At 47.6% G+C, this 19009-nt stretch overlaps 1 protein-coding gene across 1 annotated transcript; it reads right to left on the bottom strand.

Annotated features, from left to right (window-relative positions):
• Window positions 1-845: 845 nt before the first annotated feature.
• On the bottom strand, window positions 846-17133 carry LOC141229267 (uncharacterized). Its single transcript, XM_073667453.1, has 6 exons — window positions 16988-17133; window positions 16679-16858; window positions 16481-16604; window positions 16304-16401; window positions 16025-16115; window positions 846-2717 (listed from the first exon to the last, which is right to left on the bottom strand). The coding sequence occupies exons 1-6, from the start codon at window positions 17063-17065 to the stop codon at window positions 1669-1671; spliced, it is 1620 nt and encodes a 539-aa protein (XP_073523554.1). The 5' UTR covers window positions 17066-17133; the 3' UTR covers window positions 846-1668.
• Window positions 17134-19009: the final 1876 nt, after the last annotated feature.

Below are 19009 nucleotides of genomic sequence, written 5' to 3' on the forward strand. Positions count from 1 at the left end.
CAACATGATTTTTATAAGTCCTCCTACCTAGATGCCTCCCCCTGGTGTACTTTGAGGGGGGCAATTAAAAAATCCCCACCCCATCCCCCCACTCCCTATATATACTGGTTTAGTATTAATCAAATAATAATTTTTTTTTATTGATTTATCTCTGCATTTCTGCCCTATATTTCTCTCTTTTCAGTCTGTCTTTTAGTAAGTGTGTGTTTTTATCTTATTTTTTTAGCTCACTTCTATTTCCCCCGGCCTCTCTCTGTGTCTGGGGCTTCATCAGACCATTGGAAGAGAACCTGATTGTTTTTGATGACAAATTGGTTGGATCAAATTGAACTCTTTCCCTTTAAGGATAAGGAGCGGACATGGACACCTGTTTAGTATGGACATTTACTGCAATATCATCTGTTATGTATTACATGGATGACCTTTTGGTGCAGGGTGAATGGGGTAACACTTGTCACTCCACCGATATGATGTATCTCTTCCTTTGTTGTTAAGTAGTCTGTCCTGCTCCATATTTATTCCTTATATGCTCACGATCGATTCCTGTGGTCCGACCTTGTGCGCATGCGCCGGATGCTGTGGTCATGCAGCTGCGACGTGGTCTCGGGTGGGCGGCACCCTGGAATATGTGACGTCAGTGGGGGAGTTCCCGCCCACTGACGCCGCCTGAGACCGCGCCGCTGCCCCCAATGTCTGCTGCAATGTGGAGACATGCACCGTTATTGGTCAGTAACTGATTGCTTAACATGGGACCCATGTGTATATATAAGAGGCCCTGAATCCACACACATCCCACCACGCCCCCTGAGGAAGTACGGAAACACGTGTCGGGGCCTCCCCTGACACTGCTGATTATCTGTTTACTTTCACTAAGTATGTCTTACTTAACCCTTTCCATGTGATGCTTGTACTTTTTATGTGTTGCTGAAAAAACATCTGATGGTTGTCTATACTGTGACTTGTTACAGGTCACTTGATCTATGTCATTATAACTTTTTCTATAATTTTTTTCTGCACACATTGCTTGACTTATGGATTGTATGGGTTGGACTATGTGACCTATTATAGGTCCAATGTGAATTGGATACCAGCTGTGTCTCCATCTACCCCCTGCTGCCTCACATGCCCATGTTATGCCCTTTCACACATGTTATTTATACCTATGTGTTCTCTTTTTAAAAAAAATATATAAATAAAGCATTGATCTTTTTTAGTCTAACATATGGTGTTTTGATTATGTTACTTTGGGGTTTTGAAAATACCTATGGTCTCTCTGGTTCATATAACTCCCAGCATGCCATAGAAGCTGAAGGACATTCTAGTTTTTTTCCCTATTTTCCACCTCTAAAACCTGGGTGCGTCTTATAGTCCGAAAAATACGGTAGATCCGTAGTGGCATTTTTAGTTGTGCAGCTAGGGCCTTTTTAGTCAGTACAGAGACTTGTTGGGTGTAGTTGCGGCATTCTCCCCTATGTGGGTTCTCCGGTGGCTATCAAGATGCACTTTCTGGTTAAAACATTTCCCACATTTTGAACATGAAAATGGCTTCTCCCCTGTGTGAGTTCTTTGATGTTTGATAAGAGTTGATTTCACTGTAAAATATTTCCCACATTCTGAACATGAAAAAGGCTTCTCCCTTGTGTGAGTTCTCTGATGTGCGATAAGATTTTATTTCTCTGTAAAATATTTCCCACATTCTGAACAGGAAAATGGCTTCTCCATTATGTGAGTTCTCTGATGTGCGATAAGATTTGATTTCTCTGTAAAACATTTCCCACATCCTGAACAGGAAAATGGCTTCTCTCCTGTGTGAGTTCGCTGATGCATATTAAGATGTGATTTCTGTGCAAAACATTTCCCACAATCTGAACATGAAAAAGGCTTCTCCCCTGTGTGAGTTCTCTGATGTTTGATAAGATTTGATTTTTTTGCAAAACATTTCCCACATTCTGAACATGAAAATGGCTTCTCCCCTGTGTGAGTTCTCTGATGTGTGATAAGAGTTGATTTTTCTGTAAAACATTTCCCACATTCTGAACATGAAAAAGGCTTCTCCCCTGTGTGAGTTCTCTGATGTGCGATAAGAGTTGATTTCTTTGTAAAATATTTCCCACATTCTGAACATGAAAAATGTTTCTCCCCTGTGTGAGTTCTCTGATGTATATTAAGATGTGATTTCTGAACAAAACATTTCCCACAATCTGAACATGAAAAAGGCTTCTCCCCTGTGTGAGTTCTCTGATGTGCAATAAGAGTTGATTTCTCTGTAAAACATTTCCCACATTCTGAACAGGAAAATGGCTTCTCTCCTGTGTGAGTTCTCTGGTGCCTTACAAGATCTGATTTCTGATTGAAACATCTCCCACACTTTGAACAAGAAAATCTATTCTCCGCTGTGTGAATTTTTTGATGTTTAAGAAAAGACTTTTTGAGGGGAAAACTATTTGTATATTCTGAACGTGAAAATGGCTTCTTTGCTTTAGGAGCAATTTGTTTTTTAATGCTTATTTTGTGACTTTGATTTTCCTTAGTAGTCAGTAATGAATCAGAAGACAGATCCTGTTGCAAAGGATCAAATGAGAGACCTTTGCTGTGAAGGGATGATGGTATATCTGGAGTAATGGCATTCACTTCAATTGTATCCCGTGGAATCTCAAGATCATCGGATTTAAAAATTGAAGATGTCAGCTGTCCCTCTGATCTCCTGGTACAGTCATCTGCCAAGAATAAAACCAATTATTATTTAATAAAAAATCCTTGAATTTTATATTTTTGAACATTTCTACTTAAACTGTCCGTAAAAAAGGCAAGTTATATAAAAAATGCAATTATTCACCAGGACAATGACAGTTCACAGTCTAATAGAAAACCTCATAGGATGAACCAGTAGATCGTAGTGTTCAACTGTTTGTTCATTCTGCCTCCCAAATATGGAATAAAAAGCCACCAATGTTATGTAGGCGAAAATAATACCAATAAAAACTTCTATTCATCTCACAAAAAAACAAGTCCCCACTCAGGTCCATCATCTGTCAGTGGAAAACAGAGGTTTCCACATTATTAGTGGATCAAATGCTCTTGAAAAGCAACATGGCTTCCATAAACCAATCCAGCAATATCCGCTCTCCCAAAGTCAGATCTTCCCCTCGCTTCTGAGCCTTGCAGTGTGCCCAAACCGCATTTAGCCTCCATGTATTTGGCATTGATATAGTGACAACAACTCACTTAATTTACGGAGCACAATCTGGGCACTATGTGTTGGGTAATAAAATGGTATATTAACAATTTTCACTCTCCAACATCCACTGCGTGCTAATTTCTGAAAAGTGACTGTGGAGTCAAAATAGTCACTACTCCTATAGATTATTTCACTGAGGGTTATAATTTCCAAAATGGAGTCACTTTATGGGGATTTCTACTGCTCTGATATTCTGACATTTTGTCATATTAGGGCTTCTGCAAAAGGTGTGTCCCATCTCCTCTGGGTCGTCAGCTTCTCCTTCTGCTTCATCTCCTCTTACATCTGCTTCTCTCACCAGGAGCCGCCTTATTCATCCTGCAGGCGGCGCTGGTGATGGAGGAGATGTCAGAATCAGAAGCTCTGGGGGGCGCAGGCTCTGTCCAGCCACTAAGATTAGGGTGCCTGGGACCAGTAGTACCATCCAGTCTGGCAGTATGGGTGTGTGTGCTGTCCAGCTGGAGTAATCTGCTCCCTGCTTTAGCCAACTGGAGAGCACCACACCCTACTAAAGCTGGAAGCATATTGCCAGAAGCAGCCAGATACAGCCTTGTTCTCCTCTGGTTCAGTCCTCTGTGCTCAGCTCCCGGCTTGTGTATTTGTTTCCTGTTGTGACCTCGGCCCGTTTACTGACTAATCTTGTGTCTTCTGATTTTGTATTTTCTTTGACCTCCTGGTTCTGACCCGGCCACTTGACTATTCTTCTTCCCATCTCACGCCACAGAACAGCAGGTAACACCGTGGCCCAAGCCTAGGGGTCTCTGTGTAAGAACAGATCCATGTAGAGGGGTTAAAGGGTGATGAGCAAAGTAATTTGTGAAATCTGTAAACAGGGTAGATCGTGCCAAGCCTGTTTGTGGTAGCCATATTTTGATCTTCCGGGTGACCATGACCAGTGCCCCCAATACATTGTGTCTGCAAACTATTCCAGCAAAATCTGCATTCCCAATAGCTAAATGGCGCTTCTTCCCTTCTTAACCTGCCATGTGCCCAGACAGTAGTGTACAACCGCATATAGGGGATTGTCGGATTCAAAAGAAGTTGGAAAATAATTTGTAAGCTCCATTTGTTTCCTATTATCCTTTGTGAAGAATTCCAAATTATCACCACATAAAGTGACACACGTCAGATTTGAAAAATGGGTTCTGATTAGGAACACAAAACTGGGGAGGGGGCTGTGATTTCTATATACTGAACAATTGCCCTCCTGACGTCCAAGGTATGGAAGGATTTTTCCTTTTCATTTTTGGGGGACTGGCAGAAAGACGGCAGTATTATCTCTTGATTCAGGTTCGAACTGGACACCACCTTAGGGAGAAAGGAGGGGTCCAATTTAAGAACCAATCTGTCTTCCAGAATCTTAAGGTATGGGTCCAGAACTGAGAGGGCCTGGATCTCGCCTACCCGTTTCGCTGTAGTAACTGCCACAAGAAAGGCTGATTTCATAGAAAGCAGGTCTACTGATGTTTCTTCTAGGGGTTCAAAGGGAGGCTTACATAAAGCCCTCAACACCAGGTTCAGATCCCATGGCGGTACTAGACTCCTTATCGTGGGTTTTAAACGAGAAGTTGCTTTTATGAACCTTGATATCCATGGGTGGTCTATTAAGGAGTAGTCCAAAAAAGCACTTAGGGCCGAGATATGAACTTTTAACGTATTTGGCCTCAGACCCTTATCAAATCCCTCTTGGAGGAAATCCAATAACGTTGGAATATTGGGGTGAGGCGAATTTCCCACAGACTGACCTGCAAAGCTACAGAACTGTTTCCAAATCCTAGTATATGTAACAAACCTGGCGGCGTTCTTGCATAGTGGTCCATCTCCCACTGTGCAAGAGCGCGCACTTGATCTCCAGTCCAGGGTGTCTCTCTGGCTTCCCTCCATGCTGTCTGTTTGCTTCTGTGTCTGCTGCTTAAGGGCGGCGCCCGATCACTTCCTGCTTTTTGTACCTGCTGCAGGCACACCCTTTGTGCGTCCTCAGCCTATTGCTGTCTGTCACCTGGTATTTAAACCAGCTGCCCCATTAACCCAGGCCTGAGCATCTTGCCCTGTCAGTTGGCTTTTGTCTCTGACATGCCAGGTCCTGTCTATATTACCTGTCTTGCAGTATCTGTTCCCATGTCTGTACTGTGTCCTATCTGTGTACCTTAACCTGCAGTCTGTACTCGTTCCTTGCCTGTTCGTTCCGCCTTCCTGGAGGCTGTATTTCCAGGCCAGTCTGAACACGCTCCTTGCCTGTTCGTCCTGCCTCTCTGGGGGCCGTATTCCCAGACCCGCTCCTGTATTCCGCTGCAGTGTCGGTCTCCTCCGTACACTCAGTTCCAGTCTGAACTCTCTCCTATCTTTTACCTGTTTTTTCTCTATGTCCGTTCCTTTCCTTTTTCTGCAGAGTCTGAACTCGTACCTACTCCTGCTCGTTGTCACTGTACTTCCGTTTGTGAGTTTGTGGTCCACTCGCTACTTCTCTGCAAGTACCCTGTGGGTATCTGGTTCTGCCTTTCCCTTCTAGTCTGTTCCGTGTGAACAGAGCCCTGTTCCTTCCGCGTCTGCGGTTTTCGCTTTGCTCAGCTCTGTCCACCGCGTCTGCGGTTTTCGCTTTGCTCAGCTCTGTCCACCGCGTCTGCGGTTTTCGCTTTGCTCAGCTCTGTCCACCGCGTCTGCGGTTTTCGCTTTGCTCAGCTCTGTCCACCGCGTCTGCGGTTTTCGCTTTGCTCAGCTCTGTCCACCGCGTCTGCGGTTTTCGCTTTGCTCAGCTCTGTCTACCGTGTCTGCGGTTTCGAATTTGTCTCTCAGTCTGTACTGGACCCTACCCAGCCTGTGCTCTAGTCTGCCTGTTCCTGTATTCCCCGGTGTGGGTCAACAGCCGTGTCCGGAGTCTGACCTGGAGTAGACCCTGGTTCCTCTGCTCGGTTCCTCCCTGGTGCACTGGCGTCGTATGCCGTCGTGCGACCGGATCGGGCAGATACTTAGTTACGCCCCTCCAGGCACTCTCCGGTTCATGGCACAGTGGAATCACTACATAAACACGAACACGCCAGTCAGTCCGGGCGTGTGCATTACAGCATGCTCAGGCCATGGTTCCCGTTGAGCCCCACGGCCTTCGCTCTCTGAGAAGTTTTCCAGCGAATACATGCATTAAAATAAATAAATAATTTTTTTTTTTTCCCTTTAGCTGAGTTCCAGGCGAATTACGCACCCGTCCAGATGGATCTATCTGCTCTCGTTCCTGCGGATCCGCTACGTTATTATGGGGATCCAAGACAAAGTCGTGCATTTGTGGAGCAATGCATGCTACACTTCAAGTTCTACCCTCTATGTTTTCCCACCGATCGGGTTAAGGTGGCATTCATTATGTCTTACCTGGCGGGTGATGCCTTGGAATGGATCAACCCCCTATATGAAACACAGGATCCGATCCTCCTGGACCTAATGGCCTTCCTGGTGGCCTTTCTAATGGTCTTCGATGATCCTAATCCGGAGGCTCCTGCTGAAGCTTCACTTCCCAATATCCCGGAGCAGCCCCAATGGGTAATGTGTGTGGGTAGCGCAATAGTCCTCCAGTCCAATGAGACTACTGCCCACCCAGAATCCTCACAGGGTGACTACGCTTTCCGGAATACTTCTCCCAACCTCAAGAGGCAGTCCAGACGTGCTAGGCGTAGAGGCAAGCGGTCACGCCAGGGTCTGTCCTCCCTGAGACCTCCTGACCCCAACCTTGAAGTCCCTACTGAAGCTTCATCTCCCTGTATCCCGGAGAAGCCCCAACGGGTAATGTGCGTGGGTAGTGCACCAGTTCTCCTGCCCGAAGAGACTTCTGCCCATCCAGACTCCACACAGGAGAACTTCCTGCACCCGGCATCAGATGCTTCACCCACTTTAACCGGTGTGCATGTCCAAGGATGCTCCAAAGCTGTGGTTACCTCAGAGTCTGTGCACCTCTACTACCTGGCGGAGGACCCCCTGTTGCCTCCTGAATCCTCCGGGATACCACTCGATGACAAATGGAGAGAGACTTCTCTACACCCGGTACTCGATACTTTGTCCGCTTCGTCCTGTGAGCCTGACAATGGGTACCCCAAAGTGGTAGTTACCTCCGAGTCTCTACACCTCTCCGACCAGGGGGAGGACCTCCAGTTGTCTCTAGAACCCTTCGGGGTGCTACCTGGTAGCGAAAGGACAGAGACTCTCCTATACTCTGTACCTGATACCTCGCTCGCTTCGTCCAGTGAGTCCAACCTAGTGTACTCCGAAGCAGAGGTTACTACCGAGTCTCTACACCCCTCCGACCAGGCGGAGGACCTCCAGTTGTCTCCAGAACCCTTCGGGGTGCCACCTGGTGGTGAATGGATAGAGACTTTCCTATATCCTGGATCTGATACCTCGCTTGCTTCGTCCAGTGAGTCCGACCTAGTGTACTCTGAAGCAGAGGTTACCCCTGAGTCTCTACACCCCTCCGATCAGGCGGAGGATCTCCAGTTGTCTCCTGAACCCTTCCGGGTGCTACCTGGTAGCGAATGGACAGAGACTTTCCTATACTCGGTACCTGATATCTCGGCTGCTTCATCCAGTGAGTCCAACCTAGTGTACTCTGAAGCAGAGGTTACCCATGAGTCTCTTCACCCCTCCGACCTGGCGGAGGACCTCCAGTTGTCTCCTGAGCCCTTCGGGGTGCTACCTGGTAGCGAAAGGACAGAGACTCTCCTATACTCTGTACCTGATACCTTGCTCGCTTCGTCCAGTGAGTCCCACCTAGTGTACTCCGAAGCAGAGGTTACTCCCGAGTCTCTACATCCCTCCGACCAGGCGGAGGACCTCCAGTTGTCTCTAGAACCCTTCGGGGTGCCACCTGGTGGTGAATGGACAGAGACTTTCCTATATCCTGGATCTGATACCTCGCTTGCTTTGTCCAGTGAGTCCGACCTAGTGTACTCTGAAGCAGAGGTTACCCATGAGTCTCTACACCCCTCTGACCAGGCAGAGGACCTCCAGTTGTCTCCAGAACCCTTCGGGGTGCCACCTGGTGGTGAATGGACAGAGACTTTCCAATACTCGGTACCCGATACCTCACCTGCTTCGTCCAGTGAGTCCGACCTAGTGTACTCTGAAGCAGATGTTTTCCCCGAGCCTCTGCACTCTTCTGACCCGGCAGAGGACCTCCAGTTGTTTCCTGACTCCTCCGGGGTACCACCAGATAACAAAGAGACAGTGACTTTTTTTCACCCTGTACCTGATAACCTGTCTATTTCTTCCTGTGAATTTGACAAGATGTACCTCGAAGCAGAGGTTATCCCCGAGTCTCTATACCCCTCCGACCAGGCGGAGGACCTCCAGTTGTCTCCTGAACCCTTCGGGGTGCTACCTGATAACGAATGGACAGGTACTCTTCTATATTCGGTACCTGATACCTCGCCCGCTTCATCCAGCGAGTCTGACCTAGTGTACTCCGAAGCAGAGGTTACCCCCGAGTCTCTGCACTATTCCGACCCGGCGGAGGACTCCCAGTTGTTTTCTGAATCCTCCTGGGTACCACCAGATAACAAGGTAACAGGGACTTTTCTACACCTTGTACCTGATACCTCGCCCATTTCATCCTGTGAGTTTGACAAGATGTACCCCGAAGCAGAGGTTACCCCCGAGTCTCTGCACTCCTTCAACCCGGCGGAGGACTTCCAGTTGTCTCCTGAACCCTCTGGGGTGCTACCTGATAATAAGTGGAGAGAGACTTCCCTGTGTGCTGTTCCTGGTACTCCACCTGTTTCGTCTGTTGCTGAGGATGGCTGGATAGGAGGTAGCATCCTAGCTACCCAGATGAGACCAGTTTCTCCAGTGGACAGTGGAAGTGATCTCCTTGAAGTAAAGGATTGGCCCTCGAATTCCCTGCGGAACATTCTGGCAGGCCTGAAGAAGAGGGTGCGTAAGGGGGGGGGGTACTGTAACATACCTGGCGGCGTCCTTGCATAGTGGTCCATCTCCCACTGTGCAAGAGCGCGCACTTGATCTCCAGTCCAGGGTGTCTCTCTGGCTTCCCTCCATGCTGTCTGTTTGCTTCTGTGTCTGCTGCTTAAGGGCGGCGCCCGATCACTTCCTGCTTTTTGTACCTGCTGCAGGCACACCCTTTGTGCGTCCTCAGCATATTGCTGTCTGTCACCTGGTATTTAAACCAGCTGCCCCATTAACCCAGGCCTGAGCATCTTGCCCTGTCAGTTGGCTTTTGTCTCTGACATGCCAGGTCCTGTCTATGTTACCTGTCTTGCAGTATCTGTTCCCATGTCTGTACTGTGTCCTATCTGTGTACCTTAACCTGCAGTCTGTACTCGTTCCTTGCCTGTTCGTTCCGCCTTCCTGGAGGCTGTATTTCCAGGCCAGTCTGAACACGCTCCTTGCCTGTTCGTCCTGCCTCTCTGGGGGCCGTATTCCCAGACCCGCTCCTGTATCCCGCTGCAGTGTCGGTCTCCTCCGTACACTCAGTTCCAGTCTGAACTCTCTCCTATCTTTTACCTGTTTTTTCTCTATGTCCGTTCCTTTCCTTTTTCTGCAGAGTCTGAACTCGTACCTACTCCTGCTCGTTGTCACTGTACTTCCGTTTGTGAGTTTGTGGTCCACTCGCTACTTCTCTGCAAGTACCCTGTGGGTATCTGGTTCTGCCTTTCCCTTCTAGTCTGTTCCGTGTGAACAGAGCCCTGTTCCTTCCGCGTCTGCGGTTTTCGCTTTGCTCAGCTCTGTCCACCGCGTCTGCGGTTTTCGCTTTGCTCAGCTCTGTCCACCGCGTCTGCGGTTTTCGCTTTGCTCAGCTCTGTCCACCGCGTCTGCGGTTTTCGCTTTGCTCAGCTCTGTCCACCGCGTCTGCGGTTTTCGCTTTGCTCAGCTCTGTCCACCGCGTCTGCGGTTTTCGCTTTGCTCAGCTCTGTCCACCGCGTCTGCGGTTTTCGCTTTGCTCAGCTCTGTCCACCGCGTCTGCGGTTTTCGCTTTGCTCAGCTCTGTCCACCGCGTCTGCGGTTTTCGCTTTGCTCAGCTCTGTCCACCGCGTCTGCGGTTTTCGCTTTGCTCAGCTCTGTCCACCGCGTCTGCGGTTTTCGCTTTGCTCAGCTCTGTCCACCGCGTCTGCGGTTTTCGCTTTGCTCAGCTCTGTCCACCGCGTCTGCGGTTTTCGCTTTGCTCAGCTCTGTCCACCGCGTCTGCGGTTTTCGCTTTGCTCAGCTCTGTCCACCGCGTCTGCGGTTTTCGCTTTGCTCAGCTCTGTCCACCGCGTCTGCGGTTTTCGCTTTGCTCAGCTCTGTCCACCGCGCCTGCGGTTTTCGCTTTGCTCAGCTCTGTCCACCGCGCCTGCGGTTTTCGCTTTGCTCAGCTCTGTCCACCGCGCCTGCGGTTTTCGCTTTGCTCAGCTCTGTCCACCGCGTCTGCGGTTTTCGCTTTGCTCAGCTCTGTCCACCGCGTCTGCGGTTTTCGCTTTGCTCAGCTCTGTCCACCGCGTCTGCGGTTTTCGCTTTGCTCAGCTCTGTCCACCGCGTCTGCGGTTTTCGCTTTGCTCAGCTCTGTCCACCGCGTCTGCGGTTTTCGCTTTGCTCAGCTCTGTCCACCGCGTCTGCGGTTTTCGCTTTGCTCAGCTTTGTCCACCGCGTCTGCGGTTTTCGCTTTGCTCAGCTCTGTCTACCGCGTCTGCGGTTTCGAATTTGTCTCTCAGTCTGTACTGGACCCTACCCAGCCTGTGCTCTAGTCTTCCTGTTCCTGTATTCCCCGGTGTGGGTCAACAGCCGTGTCCGGAGTCTGACCTGGAGTAGACCCTGGTTCCTCTGCTCGGTTCCTCCCTGGTGCACTGGCGTCGTATGCCGTCGTGCGACCTTGGTCGGATCGGGCAGATACTTAGTTACGCCCCTCCAGGCACTCTCCGGTTCATGGCACAGTGGAATCACTACATAAACACGAACACGCCAGTCAGTCCGGGCGTGTGCATTACAGTATAGATGGCTGACGTTACTGGTTTCCTACAGGCTTGTAGAGTTGTAATTACCCGATGAGAAAGGCCCTTAGAGGCTAGGATCCGCCTCTCAGGTTCCATGCTATCAATTGGAGGAATTGGATGTTCGGATGTAACAAGGGACCCTGCAATAGAAGATCTCTCCTGGCTGGGAGTCTGAATGGGTGATCCACCGCCATCCTGTGTAGCAGAGGGAACCAGCTCTTTTTGGGCCAGTAGGGCGCTATCAGAATAAGAGCTCCCCTCTCCTGTTGGATTTTCCTTAGTACTCTTGAGATGAGAGGGACTGGAGGAAAGGCGTACACCAGTTTGGTCCCCCACGATTGAGAAAGGGCATCTATTCCTTCTGGGCTGTCGGCTGGGTCCAAGGAAAAAAAAAGCGCTGCAGCTTCCTGTTTTTCCTTGTTGCGAACAGGTCTATGAACGGGGTGCCCCATCGTTGAATGATTTGATGAAACACCTCCGGATTCAGCACCCAATCTGAGGAACCAACTCTTGCTCTGCTGAGAAAGTCTGCTACCACATTTTCGGACCCCCTTAGATGAATAGCCGATATTGAAAGGACATTTCTCTCCGCCCAGTAGAAAATTCTTGACGCCAAGGATTGTAACCATTTTCCTCTTGGACCTCCTTGTCTACGAAGAAAAGCGATGGTGGTGCTGTTGTCTGAGAAAATTTTTATATGATTTCCTCTGAGCAAATGCTGGCATCTTTGAAGAGTCTCCCAGACCGCCTTTAGCTCTCTGAAATTTGACGACCTGTGTTGTATCTCCTTGGGCCACATCCCTTGTAGATGTCTGTTTCCTATGCTTGCTCCCCAGCCTTTTTGGCTGGCATCCGTATGGATCTGGATTGAAGGAAGAAGGATCCAGTCTACTGCGTTTTCCAAGTTTGAAAGGTCTGTCCACCAGGAAAGGGAGTTTTTTAGCTCTCTTGACAGTCTCATTTTCTTGTCTAACCCCGATGGTCGTCTGTTCCAAACTGACAGGATCGACTTCTGTAACGGCCTTGAATGGGCCTGTGCCCATTTCATGCTTGGAATGCATGAGGTCATCAGTCCTAAGATCCGCATGGCGTATCTGATTGAGGTGGTCTTCCGTTTCTCAAAGTTGTAAATTTCCAGTTTTATTTTTTCTCTTTTCTCCTGGGGCAAGGAGGACTTTTGAAGACTGGAATCTAAGAGTACCCCTAGAAATACTTTTGTAGTACTTGGATGGAGGCTTGATTTTTCCCAATTGATGTTCCACCCCAAATATTCCAGGGTTTCGATCGTATGCTCTTGTTGACTGAGAAGAAGAGACTCTGACTCAATATATCGTCCAGGTAAGGGATGATTATAATCCCCTGTGTTCTTAAGAAGGCCGCTACTTCTGTCATAACCTTTGTGAATATTCAGGGGGCCGAGGATAGACCGAAGGGTAGGCAAGTGAACTGAAAGTGGTGTACTGTGCCTTCCTGCTCTAGAGCGAACCTTAGGTATTGCTGGTGACTTGGGTGAATTGTAACATGGTAATATGCATCCTTGAGGTCTAGGGTGCACATTACCGATCCCTTCTCTATCAATGGAATGCTGGCTTTTATAGTTACCATTTTGAACCTTTTGTATTCCACCCACTGGTTTAAGGGCTTGAGGTTTATAACCGTACGGCGTTTGCCCGAGGGTTTTAACACCGAGAAGAGGGAGGAATAATGGCCTAAACCCTGCTCTGAAGGGGGGACCTGTTTCACCACGTGTAGGGATTGAAGGACTAATATATCCTGCCATAGACTTTTGAGATCTACGGGGGAGCGAGGACGAGTGATTTGGAAACGACGAGGGGGGGTATGGGAGAAGTCTATTTTGAAACCTTCCCCTAAGGAACGCAGGATCCATTGTTTTTTTTAATGGACGCCCACTTGTCCTGAAAGAAAAGAAGCCTGCCCCCTACTCCAATGGTGTCATGGTCTAGCTGGGGCCCCAGAGGTGACCTGATCTGCTTTGTCCTTTCCTCCCTTCCTGTAAGACCATCTCCCCGTCTTACCCTTACCCCTGTAATCACGTTTATGGGATCGACGGGGTCCACGAAAGGGCTGGTATCTTTTAACCCTAAATCCTTTTTTCTAGTCGGATGCTCTTTCTAGGATCTCGTCCAACACTGGACCAAAGACCCGAGCACCCGAAAAGGGGATTGAGCACAATTTATTCTTTGAGTGGCTATCCCCCAACCACGTCTTTAGCCATATCGCCCGTCTAGCTGTATTAGATAATACGCTACATCTAGCTGCGAATCTGACTGATTTGGCCGAGGCATGAGCCATGAATTGAGTTGCCAGCTTTAACATGGGAAGAGAGTCTGATAGCATCTCTACAGGGGAGTCCGACCTAATTTGATCTGACAGCTCGTCTAACCAAAGGCACATGGATCTTGCCACTGAAGTGGCAGCGATATTTGACTTAATTATGGCTGCTGAGGCCTCCCAACTCCTCTTGAGCATGCTCTCTGCCTTCCTATCCATTGCGTCCTTGAGGCAAGAAGAGTCCTCAAAGGGGATGGATGTTTTCTTAGCCACTTTCGCTATTGGAACATCTACTTTAGGGATTTCCTCCCAAAGTTTGATGTCCTCCGGATTGAAAGGAAGACGGGATTTAAAGTCTCTTGGCACAATGAGTCTTTTCTCCACTTCTTCCCATTCCTCCATAATCATTGATTTTAAATGCTCATTTACAGGGAACACTATTTCTCTGAGTTCTCAGACCTGCGAACATTTCATCTTGTCTGGAATGGGAGACCTGAGTGTCCTCTAAGTTCATAGTATGCCTGATGGACCTTAACAGCTCATCCGTATGTTCCGTAGAGAAGACCTATTTCTTTCTCTCTTGTGAGGGTAACTGAGAGAAGCGATCCTCATCCTCTTCTAGACTGTGCTCTGATGCGGAATCTGAATATTCTCCTTCCTCAGACGCCTCTTCCCTCTCCCACCTAGGTCTTTTCTGGCGAGGAGAGGGCTGAACTATTTGGGGTGACGGCTGTGTACGGGAAGGCATGAGGCTCGAGACTGTACTCTGGACCTCCTCACGTATCAGATCTTATATCCGTCAAAAAGGAAGTTTTTTCTTCCTTTAGGACCTCGGCTATACATTTTTTACACAGCCGCTTTTTATATGAGTCCTGAAGCTTTGTGTTGCAGTCTATACATCGTCTTGATTTCTTGGAAGAAGGTCCAGACCTCTGGGTTGCCCTCTCCTAATCCATAAAAAAATATAAAAGGACACCGGAGATTTACTATAAAACCCTGTCCTAGAATACTCTGATTTATCCAGAGAAGGGCCTAAGGCTGTACTCACACTGCCCAGGGACTCTGAAGGGGCCTCTGACCGTGAAGGATTAGCTTCCATGGTGTCAGTGTGTGTGTGTGGCTGAGGTGTACCCTTTTATAGGGTCTTACCTGATCCAGGTGGTAGCCACGCCCCAACGATAATTGTTATTCTTAATGCCCTGGAGGCTCACCACTGCCTCCGGGCACCTGTGCGTACTGGATGCCGAAGCCTCTTCTCAATGCCGGAAGGGAGAAGCGGCGTGCGCTCCACCCTGGAACGCACGCTGGCCAAAGCAGAAGTCCGCTCTTCTGACTCCGCCTCCCGGCCGGAAGTCTCGCACCGTGCTCGGCGTGCGTTCCACCCTGGAACGCACGCCGGCCCCAAAGCGGATGTTCCTTGATCACTCCGCCTCCCGCCGGAAGCCATACACCGCGCTCCTCCGTGGAGCGCACGCCGGCCCCTCAGCCGGTGGGATAGCGCAACGCTCAGAGCCCCCTGTCCGGGGGATACAGCGGCAAGCGGCGGTCTTCTGGCTGAGGGACCCCGCAAAGGAGTATCAGCATGGAGCCTCTGGACCGAAGGAAGGGGAGAGTTCTCAGACCCCCCCAATCCCCCTGGCTCTCAGGTAACTTCTTATCTTCGGAGAACCTCTCCATAGCGTCCTGTCCTGCTAGGGACAGGAAAAACATACTGAGGGTGTGATGGGGAGGGGGGGGAGGGGGGGCCTTTTAACCTCTCATGTGTTTCCTGTCCCTAGAGGAACAGAGGACTTAACTCCTGTCGTGCCGTTATGATGGACGTACTGGTAAAGATGTATATTACAGCCATCAGCCATGCACAGCTTAGAGATATATCATGGCACAGGAGTAATGTTTTTTGTATAGTTTATTGCAATCCTGTTTGAAGTTAGTTGGTTTTAAAAGATATTGAAAACTCAGGATAAAGGGAAACTCTGTTGTTATTGGACAGAAATTCACACTTGGCCCTCACTGCACATTTAATGTTGTCGATAATAAAAGTGAAGTTTGGCCAGAAAGACTGGCCCTGGTCTTGTAGGGACCATATGAGCACATTCAGTAGCACAGAAGGGAGAGAAGGTAGATTCATCCAATAAGATATCAGGGTTCTAGGAAGCCAACAGCATCATTACCCTCCGCTTTCTCTTACAGGCCCATCATAATATTTTTCTTCAAGTGATTTTCTCACTTGTCAGCACATTCTACGTACGCTGTCATTTGGCTTTGTAGTTTACAGATCTGGGCAGGTAACGGTCAGCGTCTCCTAATCCCAGGGGGTAGGGGTATTCTCCAGGTTGTAAGTTATATAGAAAAGGGCTTTTACAATTACACAAAGTAAATTGAACATTTTTGAACGGAGGAGAATGTTGTGGTCTAGCGGCAAAATGGTGATCACACAATTGTGACACAGCCGGACTACACCACCGATAAAGCAGCCACAGCTGGTGACTAAGAAGAATCTGTGACTTCTGTGTATTTAGTGGTTACTACTCACCTGGGTAGTCATATGTAGGAATCTCCTCTTTACACCACTCATCACCCCTCACATATGTCTCTGTAGTATTAATATGGATCAGATCTTCACCCTGAAACAAATATAAAAGTAGATGGAGAAGTCACATGTATGATCGGCTCTAATCCTGCCATCTCCACCGTTCTCATTACACAAGTATAAAACATATAATACTGGTGGATAAAACAAGACTGAGCACAAGACCTTTACAGCCGTCTACACATCATAGGGGAAATCTCATGACACCTTCTCTCCATCTACCTGATGATCCTGAGGAACATTGGGATCTTCTAGTTTACAGTCATGTGGAAGAAGAGGACGGGGACATCTCTCTGGTGTTGTCCTCTTACTGGATAGATCTGGAGGAAACACATACAGGGACTGAATTCATTCTTTACATACAGATAATTATAGGCCGTGTGTATTTAGTCCTATTACCTGGTGATGTGAGGGGCTGGGGAACCTCCATCATGACGTCCCTGTACAGATCTTTGTGTCCTTCTAAATACTCCCACTCCTCCATGGAGAAATAGACAGCGACATCCTGACACCTTATAGGAACCTGACACATACAATGATACAGTCATCTCCCCGATCCCTTCATAGTGTTGCTATATAATGTCCCAGCAGTGTCACCTCTCCAGTCAGCAGCTCAATCATCTTGTAGGTGAGTTCTAGGATCTTCTGGTCATTGATGTCATCATGTATCAAGGCTTGAGATGAAGGCCCCGTGAATGGGCTCAGGGTTCTTTCCCATCCCTCAGACACATGGACCTGATGGCGCTCACTAGAGGTTTTCTTCACTACTGTGTAATCCTGGTTATGGAGAGACACATTCATAAATCTCCCTCCAGACATTTTCAGAGTCCTCACCTCTTCAGTTCTGTCCATCTGTTATTCCCATAGATAAGAATGATGTAATGTGACGTCATCAGAATGTCTCACCTCTCCAGTAAGCCGGAAGAGGATCTCTAGGGTGAGGTGTAATATCCTCTCCACCATCTTGTCTCTGTCCATATCCATCTTTGATGGGGAAATCAGGAAAATTGTGTTATATAGAAGATCTTCACTGAGAGGATCCGATATTGTAGAGACCTGAATGAGAAGATGATGAGCCGATGTAACATCATAAAAATCCTGTGTAATAATACAACCATTGGAGATAACGAGGGGAAACATATGAGGAGATTTATTATTTGACAGTATTTAGTTTTTTCTTTACATCTAGTAATAAAACCTATATATTTTAGGCCATAGATAATAAGCAATTTCTCTCTCGGAGTCTGCAGCTTAATACGTTTCTCATAGACCCACGGTCAGGGAAATATTGAGAAGATAATAACAATTAGTCCCAAACCCCATTTCCCTCTCACCCCTCCTTTATCCACCATTTGGGCCAACTGTTTCCATGCAATTTAACACACACAGCAGAAGTCACTTGTAGACAAATGCAGCACAAAAGGTGCTACTGACCCACTTAACATACGAATGCATCTCCTCTTAGCACAGACATGGGATAGACTGACACCTTCCATCAGGGGCAGAGTTTGAAGGAAAACTCATTTAGGCTTCAAAAGGGTTTAACACAAACTCCAGGATGTCCGGAGCTGATATGAAATATGGAATGTTGGAAGTTCCATAGCTCCGCTAATAATGGGCCCCATATTTTTAGTGGCAGAGTCAGCCAAGGAACAATATGCTTATTTTTTCGCAGCTGTGAGCCCCTCTTGGTAGCTGGGGTGCAAAAGTAACAAAATAACAGACCGCAACTATGTCATGTGTGGTCTCTAAAGGAAGGTAACGGAAAAAATGGTATTACTTCCGGGTTTCCGGAAGTAATAACCAACGATAAGTTATCCAACGATAAATTATCGCAAAAGCCAGATATTCTAATAAAAATATGGAGACTGGAGACCAGCCCACGTAATGTCATCCCAGGTACTGTGTGGGCAGGTCTCCCCTTAGGCATAAAAGAATCCACGGAGGATGGAGGAGTATTCGTTGCCAGGGGGGTATAGAGACTATAATAAATGGATCTTGTTCGATAACAGTCAAATCAATAAGTGGGGCGCCTCCCTTCAGCTAAACAGAATTGTCTCTGCGATCTGGCTAGTACGCAAGTCTTCTTTAATCCTGTTTTTATTGTGTAACTGTATATTCTGTACTGTATTGTCCCCTTTGTAAAATCCTTGTATATTTTTCATAACACTGCCTTCTTTTTGGATTAAATATAAAATGTAATAGTCCTGTTTCTTTTTTTCTGTAATCGTTCCCTCCCCCGAAGCCATATACCAGAACGCAGGCGTCCGACCAGGCCTGTATTATATTTCAAATCTGGACGGTGGTGGCAGCGAATAATAATAATTGGGTTATGGTGAAGCTGACAGTGACCATACAGAGGCATATACACATATTTTGACAGAGTGACGGCACCGGTGAGAGATTGTGTGATCTCCCCAGTGTCGTCTCTTTGTGAGTTCCTGACACTCACCTTCCATAACGCTAATTCTCATCTCATTTTCCGACACTGGAATTGGCATTAGCAATTCTGCAGGAGATATTCATTACAAGCAACATGAGAAATAACTACTTCATGATGAGGCAACATGTTCTACTATGGCTCAAAAACCATATTTGGCCAGAGTCCGTCACTGACTACTGCACCACTGGCCGTCTATATGAATGTTTCCCGTCTTCCCCAGACTGTAATCTTCTATCAAGTTAGATCTCAAGTCTGATTCACACACAGAAGTTTGAGGCTTTTATAAAAGCTGTTTTGTTTGCACAAACACCGTGGACAGAAATGATTTGATACTAAAGTCTACATATACAGTGTATTATGGGGTTTACTTCTGGCCTTAGGCTTTCCTATGTTACAAGAAAAAAAAACAGAAAAAAGCAGATATTAAAATGTTTCAAAAGAAAACTGTCACCAGCAATTCTTGTAAAAAAAAAAACATGCAAAAA

This window comes from Phyllobates terribilis, unplaced genomic scaffold (genome assembly GCF_046119375.1).
Source record: "Phyllobates terribilis strain yellow unplaced genomic scaffold, ASM4611937v1 Scaffold_470__1_contigs__length_1423970, whole genome shotgun sequence".
Lineage (NCBI taxonomy): Eukaryota > Metazoa > Chordata > Amphibia > Anura > Dendrobatidae > Phyllobates > Phyllobates terribilis.